Source organism: Olea europaea, unplaced genomic scaffold (assembly GCF_002742605.1).
Source record: "Olea europaea var. sylvestris unplaced genomic scaffold, O_europaea_v1 scaffold2099, whole genome shotgun sequence".
Taxonomy (NCBI): domain Eukaryota; kingdom Viridiplantae; phylum Streptophyta; class Magnoliopsida; order Lamiales; family Oleaceae; genus Olea; species Olea europaea.
In genome coordinates, this window is record NW_019238928.1 from 119221 (window position 1) to 130877 (window position 11657).

At 34.5% G+C, this 11657-nt stretch overlaps 1 protein-coding gene across 1 annotated transcript; it reads left to right on the forward strand.

Annotated features, from left to right (window-relative positions):
* Positions 1-1289: 1289 nt before the first annotated feature.
* Positions 1290-5491, forward strand: LOC111380144 (uncharacterized membrane protein At3g27390-like). Its single transcript, XM_023003629.1, has 9 exons — positions 1290-1428; positions 1522-1630; positions 2136-2331; positions 2434-2567; positions 2772-3060; positions 3141-3247; positions 3446-3617; positions 4027-4475; positions 5053-5491. The coding sequence occupies exons 1-9, from the start codon at positions 1344-1346 to the stop codon at positions 5267-5269; spliced, it is 1758 nt and encodes a 585-aa protein (XP_022859397.1). The 5' UTR covers positions 1290-1343; the 3' UTR covers positions 5270-5491.
* Positions 5492-11657: the final 6166 nt, after the last annotated feature.

Genomic DNA, 11657 nt, shown 5'->3' on the forward strand with positions numbered 1-11657 from the left:
AAAAAAAGTTAAAAGGGGCGGGCCCTTGTTACCTCTAAATCCCCTTCCTCGTTCCCAACTTGAATACCCAATAAAGCGGATAATCCATGCTCCACGAGTATATAGTTTGACAATTTTTTTGTTATCCCTAATAACAAATCTCACAATTTATCAATTCCCAATGTCTCTGTGTGTGTGTATATCTTGTATGATATTATAGTTTGTATCATTGAACTAAAAAATTCGATAAATATTGAAGTTATTATTTTAAACATATATTTAATGAAATCCATAGCTTTTATTAATTTTTCAACCTTAAACTTTATCAATTTTTACTCCAGTCTACTAATAACATTTAGCTAAACCAAGAGAGAGGCTACACTAATAGAGGTCTTCGACAGTCCCGTGATAGGGATGAGATGTCAGTCCTTAGCCCCGATCTAAAAGAGTTTTGTCATTCAAATAGGGCCAATTACAGGTCAGTTGACAGGTCGAGGTGTTGGCAACACTCAGCCCCTGATTTGCCACCTCACTCTGGATTTAAACTCGGAATTTAATCAAGGGTTTGTAGCAGGACTCGATCTGAAATTTCAAATCTGATCTGAAATCAGACCTTGTAACTGACAGCCCTGTTTGGGCAGAATAATTCAAACCAAAAAGACATGCTTGCAAAGTAACATTCTATCTTGTTCTTTTATTGGTCCACGTGGCGTCATCCGAATTTGACCAAAGTCAAAAGATGGCCAGCATGGCAGCTGCCCAACTGAACCGCAAAGTCAAAATCAACGACTCTTAAGAAAATCTTTAAACCAGTGCAGTCATGTCTATAACAACAATTTTACTTGGTGGCCAATTACCTGATTGTAATAATTTTTCTTGAGCAATAGAAATTTTTGCATTCACTATTATTTGCAGAAAAAATTAATATTACTTCACTCATAGGCAAATGCTTCTTAGTTGTTTTTTTTTAATATGGTAAAGATGATTAATAATTTGTGCTTACATAAGAGAAATTGTAAATTGTTAATATATTAAAAATCAATAAAAATACAAATGATGAATAAATTATAACGACATTACAATTTAAAACAAATCAGCACAAGAACAAATACATTTATGAATAATAACGCCGCACCTTCCTTAAAGTGAAAAACGTGAAAAAATTAATGCAAGTACAGAGAGAATCCTTGGGGTAAGCCACATACATGCAAAACCCTTTAAATATAATTTTTTTGTGGCGTACTGCTGTTTGATTCTATCGTTCCTTGATTTAAATATAAGAGCTTTGAAAATCTTCTGAAGGTCTTTCACTCTTTCTGCCCATCTATTTCTTTATTTTCCAGAAGAACTTCTTCAAAGAAATCATGCGAGATAGTTGGAAATATTTGCTCAAGACTCTTTATGTAGTTTTTGCATTCTTTTCTGCTCTTTTACTGGGTGCTCTTAAAAGTGTGTAAATTGTTATTAAGTTTCAAGAATTCTTATGTAATTTTCTTGATTGTTCATCCATCAGTTAATAGTATCTTGTTCATTCGTTTGCAGGTTTGCTGGTGGGTCCGATTGCTTGTTTAATTCTGATATTGGGGAACGTTGGGGTGATTTTAGGCCTTTTCCCTGCACATGTTGCCTGTGCAGTTTACACCCTTGTCAAGTAACTATATTTCTTGATTCTTCTCGTTCTTACATATTTCATTATTCTAGGTTGCAGGAATAAACATTAAAAAAAAAAAAAAAAAAAAAATTACCTTCTGGCACGTTTCATATAATTTCGAAGAGTTTTTAGTTTTCAAAATTATAACGAAGTTCTTTTTAAAAGTTAAGCTCGACCTAGGCTTTACTCGTGATTTTGATTCAAAAACTTATAAGTTGGTGTATATTTTCTTCTTTATACGACGCTGGAATTTGTCATCCGCAAGATGGTGACTCGTTTGAGCAAATCAGTCTTTAAATTCACTTACTCTTTTTTTGAGTCCTAATTAATACTGTCCAAATGGGCTTTGATACTATATTAAAACTTGTGATTTATCATAAAAGATCAACCTTATTAAAAGATATAGCCCAAATTGTTATAAGTTGGTCTATACTTTCATCTCTATTTGATTTAGGATTGTATCCCTAAACAGTTTGAAGTTTATTGTTTTTTCTTTTTTTAACAGAACAAATAGGTGTGATGCACCACTTAAAGTTGCAATCTTTTTGGGGTTGCCTGCTTTGTTTGGTCTCTGGTTGGCTCTTAGCATAGCTGGTAGTATACTCGTGGGAGTGGGATATGGTTTTTTCGCTCCTTGGGTTTCAGCTTTTGAGGCCTTCAGGCTTGACAGTGAATCCAAGAAATTCTTCCATTGCATTGTGGTACTTGATCAATCTATTTCCTTTCTTCTCTTATGGAAATTCGGCGTTTCTTTCCCAAATTTTTTATATATTTGCCTTTTCTTCTGCTATGTGAAAATTCAGGATGGAACTTGGGGAACTATCAAGGGTAGCTGCACTGTTGTCCAAGATTTTGCTGATATATGCTATCATTCTTATCCACTCTATTTAAAAGAGCTGCGTGAATCCCCCACGTCTCATGAGCTTCAACCTCTCAGGTAATGGTTTTTCAATTGACTTATTGAGGGCATATTTGTTATGTAGTATTGGAAATGACTCAACAACATATTGAACAACATTTCTGATACTTAAGATTTTTTTGGATCAGAAAGTCGTAAGTAGTTGAATACGGGCACTGAAAATGTGATGGAATGAACAAATTAGTATCATTCTTAACGTTCTTTGGTGAAACCATCATGCAGGCTTATTCACGTGCCTGGATGCATCGTTGTTGGATTAATGGGGCTGATGGTGGAAATTCCTCTTTACACCGCTATCGCAATAGTAAAGAGCCCTTACATGTTGTTCAGGGGATGGCATAGATTAGTGCACGATTTGATCAGCCGGGAAGGCCCCTTTTTAGAAACAGCTTGTGTTCCTATTGCTGGATTGGCAATCCTTATGTGGCCACTTGTTGTCATTGGGAGCATCATAATGGCCATATTTTCAAGTTTTTTTATAGGATTATATGGATCTGTTATAGTATATCAGGTATATTTCAGCCAGGGAGATTTTTAAAAAATTTCTGAATTGCACATCGTTTTTACCTGTGATTATGCATGGTGATGCAGGAAAGGTCCTTCCGAAGAGGTGTTGCTTATGTCATTGCTATGGTTGCTGAGTTTGACGAGTACACAAATGATTTGCTCTATCTTCGTGAAGGGTCAATCCTTCCCAAGTAATCATTTCCATTAACTTCAATCTCTCTCTCTCTTAACTGAGAAACACATATTTGGAGTGAAAAAATACTTTAAGCAATTAAGTACTTTTTTTTTTTTTTCCTGCTTTCAAGCTTAGCAAAACATTCTCAAAGTTCTCTAGCATTTTTTTGTGCTCATTCACCTTCCAGGACGCTAATCTTGTTACTCGTGGCCAGGCCCCAGTACAGGAAGAAAAGTAAATCCAATTCTGAGTTTTCTGTTCGACAAAATCATTCATTACGTGGAAATCTCGGTTCTGTCTTCACTGAAGCTCCTTCAATGCTTGTGCCAAACCTTACATCATCGAGATCCGTCAGGGAGGCAATACACGAGGTGCAAATGGTGCAGGTATGCATTTTCTGTAATTAGGGAAATTCAGGACAATTAGACGTCTAAGATATGCAGAAACATCAACACCCTGTTGCAATAACAATGGACCTTACTTTCATTTTATAGCGTAAAGATACGATTGAACGCTAACTGGAAGAAACTTCTGAACATTTAAGTACACTGCCAATCAATGGAAGTAAGGAACTAATTAATGAAAAGAGAATTAAGATAGAGATAAAGATTTAAGGACTTACTGAATAATTGAATTTTAAAAACTAACGTGTCATAGAGTAGTTAACTATCTAGTTCCTTTAAATCTTCCAGTAGATTGAATAATGACCCAAATAAAGTTACAGAAACAGATTGAATAATGTTTGTCACGAAAAATAAATGTATGGTTTCTTTTATTTTGCAAAAAATGTAACAGGTATGGGGAAGCACCATGAAATTATGCGAACAGAGAGGCAAGGAACTATTGGATACAAATGTGATAACAACAGCTGACCTCAATGATTGGTTGAAAGCAAAGAACACAAATGATGCATCCATTGTTGCCGTTGGATTGCCCTGTTTCTCATTTTTGCAGACGATACTTCAATCGATTAAAGCTGGCTCCGATGGGCTACTGCTTATGGATGATCTCGAGATCACTCATCTGAATCGACCTCAGAGCAGGTTGTTGGACTGGTTTTTCCAACCCGTGATTGTCCTTAAAGAACAAATCAGAGTCATCCATTTGGAAGATGGCGAGATACATTACCTGGAGAAATTGGTTCTATTCGGAAACGATGCAGAACGCATTAAGGCTTGGGAAAATGGTAGTTCTATTCCTCAGGACCCTGTCAGAGCTGCTCGAATTGATGGTATCAGTCGCAGGTAAAAGAAGAAACTGTAATATCTTCCTAGTATTCCTCATGTATAAAGCCTATTAGGTGGCCATTTATTTCTTAAGACCTACACTTAGAGAGGTAATGAAGGACGAACCACTATAAATTGGTGTGTGCTTGGCTTACTGATTGTTTTTAAGTCCTATTATTGCTCTCATAAGTAGGGATTTATTAGAGTATGGTGACTCGAATTCTGTTTGGTCCGATGCAGTCCAAAAAGCTCGCGGTGCAACATATTTGGTGAGATTGAATTTATGAGAAAAAATGGGGGTTTGTAGTGATAGGCTATGGGGTCGGGCCTGTTTTATTATATATATGATGGTATATTAGGGTTTCATCATATCATATCACTCGTAATAGCTACCTCTTGTAAATCATTTTTGATATAGCGAATTTCTCCTCATCTTCCCGTGGTTTTTTTCCATCTTGGATTTCCGCATAAATCTTTTGTTCTTATTCTTAATACTATATTGCCTATTCTCGCTTTTTCATAGCAGAATTAGTGCTTGATCCATAACACGAAATGGTGAAGGAGAAATAACTTTTGAAACTGTATCTCTTTGCAGGATGGTGGGAATGACTAGAGGTGTACACAAGTTTCCGACTTATAGAAGGAGATATCGGCAGGTTGTTAAGAACTTAATATGTTACTCAGTTTCAAAGGACAGTTCTCGTTCTTCAGCAAAGGAGGGTTATACCAGATCCATCACTTGTTCTGCAACTAAAGAAGGATCCAACAGATCAATGTCTACAAGATCAATTGGTTCCATAGAAATCGTCTGAGTTTTTTTACCTGGCGCGTTCTTTTTCTTCTTTCTTTTTTGATTTTCTAATGTTGTACAATAGCTAATGTAATCTTCTAGGTCATATTGGCTTGTAAAGTTATTGGTACACAATGTTCTTTAAGTAAAAAACTTTGTCCAATGTATACAGAGTGTGAAGTGGGCATAGACACCTGGTGTTCAATTTATATGTGAAGTTTTTGAATGCCCCATTGGAAATATACATTCAAATTCTCATCTTCAAAGTCATACATACATATCCACACATAATACAGAAATAATCTACTAAGCATCATGTTTAATTTATTATAAACATTGATTTGTTAATGGATAAGTTTATGGTAGCTTTCAACATTTGAACTAAATTTATTATCTTTCAATAAGTTGAGTTGTTATGTCGTTAGTTTAACATTGACCTTGTTGACCAACATTGTAGAATTCTAATTTATAAGTTTTTGTTTTTTATTGACAAAAACAAAATAACTTATTTGTATATCTTTTATGGTAGGCCTCTAATTCGATTTACTTTTTACCTTTTGACATTTTGATTAATTGTTAAAACTGAATCGACCAATTGATTTCAATTGAAAAAAAAATGTCCAGTTTCGAGTAAAAGAAAAAAAAAACTCAAAGTTTCACTTCATTGAAACATGTCAGGATCGATGAGTGAACACGAAAAATTGGCCTATTTAATTATCTATTTTTTTCCGTAATCAATTTAAGCTGCTTCGACCCTTAAATACTTTATACTTCACTTTTTTGAACTGATATTCAGATTGAATTTAAAATATTCCTTGATATAGAGATCTTTTCAGCATAAACCAAAGGGATCAGAGAGAAATTTCTAAAGAATTCTCACATAGCTATGTAAATAGATTATACATGAAATATATGTGTACTTGCATTCATAAAATATATATGTGTGTACTTGCATTCATAAAATATATGTGTTACTTACTAGTGACTTTTGGTATTGCCCACACTTTCTGAATTGAAATATAAAATATATGGAATCAAATTAGTCTGTGGCATATAACACCCTATAGAGTAAGAGGAGAGGCCTACTATCCCTTTACCTCTCTTTCAAGTTGAGGGGCCAATTTCTAAAGGGAAATATAGGACCACTACTCCATTCCACCTTCCCTTTGGAGCTATTCTTGGGTGACAACCCCTTAGGCATGCAGGAGGGAGGGGGGCACACAACCCCCCGGGCGTCCAGGGGGTTGTCCAAGGGGCTTTGGCCTTCCCTTTGGCAAAAGTAACTCCTAGTTATATAGATACATAATGCATACACATAATAGTTTGTGTTGTTTCCCAACTTATTACTCGACTATCAAGTTGATCCTTGATCTTGAATATGTTTTCATCTTTTCGCTATAGAGTCAATCTCTAAGTCAAAATCGTCCAAATATTTGATAAATCATCGTATGACAATAACACTAGAATAACTAACTTTATGAAGTTACGTTATATTTCCTAATTTAAATTATTGTATGTAAATTTGAATGAAGCATGTTTTCTTGAGAATAACATGACAATGTAATGAAAATAAAGACAATTTCATTAAAAACTAAGTGTATACTTTAATAAAAGGTGAGGATCAACTTGATATTAGAACAATAGGTTGAAGACCATTAATGCAATTATAATACATGTGCTATATGTATGATAGATGGCTGCTAGTTTGTAGATATTGTTAAAACAGAATTGATCTCTCTAAGCATTGGTTTTAGATGATATGGCATAATATAATATATGATGTAATCAATTTCGTAACTAATCATTATCTTCTGTCACCTATTATAATGCGTCATATCACCCGAGTGCTTAAGAAATCGGTCCCGATTGTTAAAATATCTATACTTTGTGATGGAAGTATTTATTTAAGTGTAAATTGTACTTTGTAATGCTCCCAAGTGAAAGTGGTCCAGGAAAAAAATCTCTCTCTCTCTCTCTCTCACTCTCACTCTCACTCTCACTCTCACTCTCACTCTCTCATACACACACACAGTTGAAACCTAAAATATGCTACGTTTGAAACTCACAATTTTTATCAACTTTCGACTTTAATCAAAATTCATTAAAACTTTAATTTATAGTTAAACCAAATAGTGACTATATCTGCTTATATTTAAAAGTTAGTTTTTTTTTTTTTTTTTTTTTTTAAGTAAAAATGTAAATTATGTTTAACAAAATAAGAATTGCATAGTTGATCATGGAATAATGAGGCCTGGAATTATGGTGCACATGAACTATTATTGGCATATGTATCAATATAAAGAAGCGCAGAGATACAAATAGGATAAATAAAGAGCTTTTTTTAGCAGTTTAATTCTCCAATCTTTTGCCCAAAAGGGGGTGAATTTTTCATTAAATTCCCAGATACCACTTGAAGAATTTTAATATATTTAGAGTCGAATTGAGAGAAGGTAAACATTTCAACTGAAATAGAAGCCTAGCTAGAAAAGCATTAAAATCACCTAAAATTAAGTCAAGTATCGCATCTTGTCGCATTTCCCGTTTCCGTGTTGATGAACCCAACTGGGATTCAGTTCAACCCACTTGTACCGTCCTCCAGACTTCCAGTGACTTGTCCTCTAGAATATCAAAATTATACCTGCATTTATCAAAATTGTGCACAAGAGAGAATTTTGACTCAATTTTGATAAACTAAGGTAAGATTTAATGAATACATGTAATTGTTTTTAAGCTTTTAGATGAGAAGCTTGCCGGAGACATGAGGAGTTACTTGCCAATAAATGATTTCTAGAGTTTTTTTTTTTTTTTTTTTTTTGGGGCAACGAAAAAGAATTCTTCAAGCTCATTTTTTGAAGGCATCTCTTGCATCGTAGAACAACCGCGACAACGAGCATTCGACTCTCATGACCTAGCAATCGAGCACTCCCTCTTCAAAGAACAGAACATGCAGCATGCAAAGTAAACGTACATCTCAACCCGAAAGGCCACACATTATATGAATATTCCTACATGCACTTAGGAGGACTATTGCTATGCTTCTTCTAGTGAGGTTCCATGTATGACCATGTGGTGACTGTACAACAAGTGAACCTAAGCCCGCACTTCACATCATTTTGTCGATTTAAAAATTTTGTTCAACACCCATGAAGAGGCTGAACTATCATGAATGAGGCAAAGTAGGTAGAGGCTCTACAAAAGATCTTCTATACAAAATCTTATGTGAAGAGTAATGTGAGAATTCACTTGAACAATCACCCTACCAAGTCAATAGGTCAAGTCTAAGTAAGCTTTAGGCCTAGGGCTGCAACAAGGCCATAACATTAAATGCCAAGATAAGATGCCTCGACCATATGGATGAGGCCACGTGTCTTTTCATCCAACGATTCTTGTTCATTAATTTCAACTATAAAGCTCATACATTGTGCCATTTAAAGGTAATACAAGTTTATGATTTCAATACATAACTTTTGCTCTCTCTATATTCCATACGTTTTCTCCCAAAGTCGAATCCTTTTTTACGTAAGTGGCTCACGTCTAAAGCATGTTTCATACTCAAATACTTATATCATCCACTGACTTTAGTGCGCCTAAGCGAGCAAGCATACGCATAGCAGCACATAACGCGCCAAAAGGCCCATTCCCCCTTTTTGGAATTAGAAAAAGAAGAAATGGAAGGCCTTCAGGAAGTCGTCAAAGAAGACAAATCAGAATTCTCTCCCAGGGTCTATAATTGCCTCAAAAGGTCCAATATATATACATTATTGGACCTTTTGAATAACAGTCCGGAAGATCTCATGAAAATTGAACATTTGCGCCTAGAAGATATAAAACAGATATTGGTCATTCTAGAAAAACATTTCGCAATTGAACCCATTTTGGTTTCGTCCAGTCATTAATAACTTGATTCTTTTTAGATAATAGTAGATAGAAACAACGCTTGTAAGGAGTCCTATTAAAACCAAGGAATATAGGCCTGCCTGCCATCCACACCAGAATAAATAGTTAGTCGGGTCGGAGCTCAGTAGCTACAAGCGGTAGTTCTCCCCCCTAGCCCCCAAGGGGGTAAGCTACAGGAAAGGAACCGATCCCTTACTCCAACCGTCACTATGCACGCGACTGTCTCCTTCACTATCAGAATAGGCCACATGTGACTAACGGTTTATCCTAATGTGTAGGAGCAAGCTTACGTGGACATGAGGGGCCTTGGGATATGTTGGCTATATCCCCCTACAAAAAATATAGTCAACAAAATATTATTATGTTTCACATATTAATAACTCCTAATATGTTTGTGATTTGATTTTGGAAGAAGACTTTAAGGAATTCAATTTCTATTGAACTTTCCTCATTGGCTTTTCCATCAAATCAAATATATTTATTAAGCATGTGACAAAGATCAAATCTTTCCTTTAAAATCTCAATATATCAACCCACTATGTCCCAATTCAACAAAACTTTATGAAATTTTAAGTTTGTGGTTTCATAAAATGTGTAGTTAAAAAGTGAATAAGAATTGTGAGTTCAATGAAATGTGTGATTTAAAAATGAAGTCTCACCAACTCATAATCCTAAAAATGTTTTTTATTTTTAAATAGGGGCTAAAAATTTTATGGTCAAGTTTGTCCTTTGCCTTTTTTAAAGGGAAATTATCTTGGTTGAGTACTGATTCTATAGGAAATGCTACATGTAACTTTTATTATCATGCCAACATCATAGAATTCTAATTTATAAGTTTTTTAGATTGTTAAAAAATTAACTTATTTGTATATCTGGCATTTCAATTTACTTTTATTTTAACTTTTGACATTTTATCTAATTAATTCAATATGAAACTAAATTTAAAAAGATTGAAAAAATAATATATCTTGAAGGTTGATATGATCAATTGTTAAAAGTGAATCGGACCAGTTGATTTCTATTGAAAAAAAATAAAACATATGTCCAATTTCAGGTATAATAAGAAAATTGCAAAGTTTCAAATCATTAAAACAAGTCAAGATTGTCAAGCGAACACTAGAAAATACTTATTTAATTATCTAATTTTTTTCTCAATCGATTTAACCCTACTTCGACCCTTAAATACTTTATACTCCACTTTTTTTTTGAATTGATATATGGATCGATTTTTAAAACGTTGTCTGACATAGAAATTTTTTCTGCATAAACCAAAAGGATAAGAGAGAAATTTCTAAAAATTGTCGCATAGCCATGTAAATAGATTTTACATGAATTATATGTGTACTTGCATTCATAAATGGATTCACTGTACCAATTTTAACTAACTAGTGACTGATGGTATTCCCCACACTTTCGGAATTGAAATATAAAATATAGGGTTGGGCAAATCTCCCGAACCGAACCGACCGAACCGAACTGAATCGAACCCGACGGTTCTTATCAAATTAAATATCCGAACGGGTATCTGAATTGAGAACCGACGGGTAAGGTTCGGTTCTCGGTTCTAGACCAAGAACCGAAGATCCGAATAAGAATCGAATCTTTCTAATTTTTTTTTTTTATATTGAGTAAATCAAATTATTTTAATTTTAATTTTTTCTAAACAAATTAACAATTTCTAAATCCAAATTTTTGGCCCAATAATTTGTTTCATTTCTAATTTTTTAATTTTTGGCCCCATTACCCATTTTATTGTTTCATTTCTTAGTCCAACAATATTCAATTCACTAAATAACTCTAAACACCTACATTAAAGTGTATAACATTGTCTCGACTCTCGCACTCACTCTCGTAATCTCGCTAACATTCCAAAACATATACAATCGTTGGCCAATGCTGTGACCTCCTCTCGAAGCTGCGACCTCCGTCGACCGAAGTTTTGACCGTAGCAATCATTTGAACAAGGTAGTCTACTAGTTTATGGTATTCCAAAACCATTGAATGTATCATCAGTTGTATTTATATAATGTTGTTATAAATATTAAAAAATTTAATTATAGTACAGAACCGAACGGAACCGAACCAAACCGAACGGAACCGAACCCGAACGGTTCCATAATTATATTTGGACCTGACGGTTCCATTTACTAGATACCCGAAAATTTTGGTTCAGTTCGATTCTAAAGAGAATTGAACCAAACCGACCCATGCCCACCCCTAATAAAATATATGGGATAAAATTAGTCTGTGGGATATACAACCCTACAGAGAGTAAGTGGATAAGCCTACTATCCCTTTACCTTTCTCTTTCAAGTTGAGGGGCCAATTTAACAAAGGGGAAATATAGGACCACTACTCCATACTACCTGCCAATGTTACCTTCCTTTTGGCAAAGGTAACTCCTAGTCCTCTCACCCTCTCTCTATATATATACATCATACATATACATAATAATTTGTTTCGTTTCCCAACTTGTTACTCGACTATCAAGTTGGTCCTTGACCTTGAATACG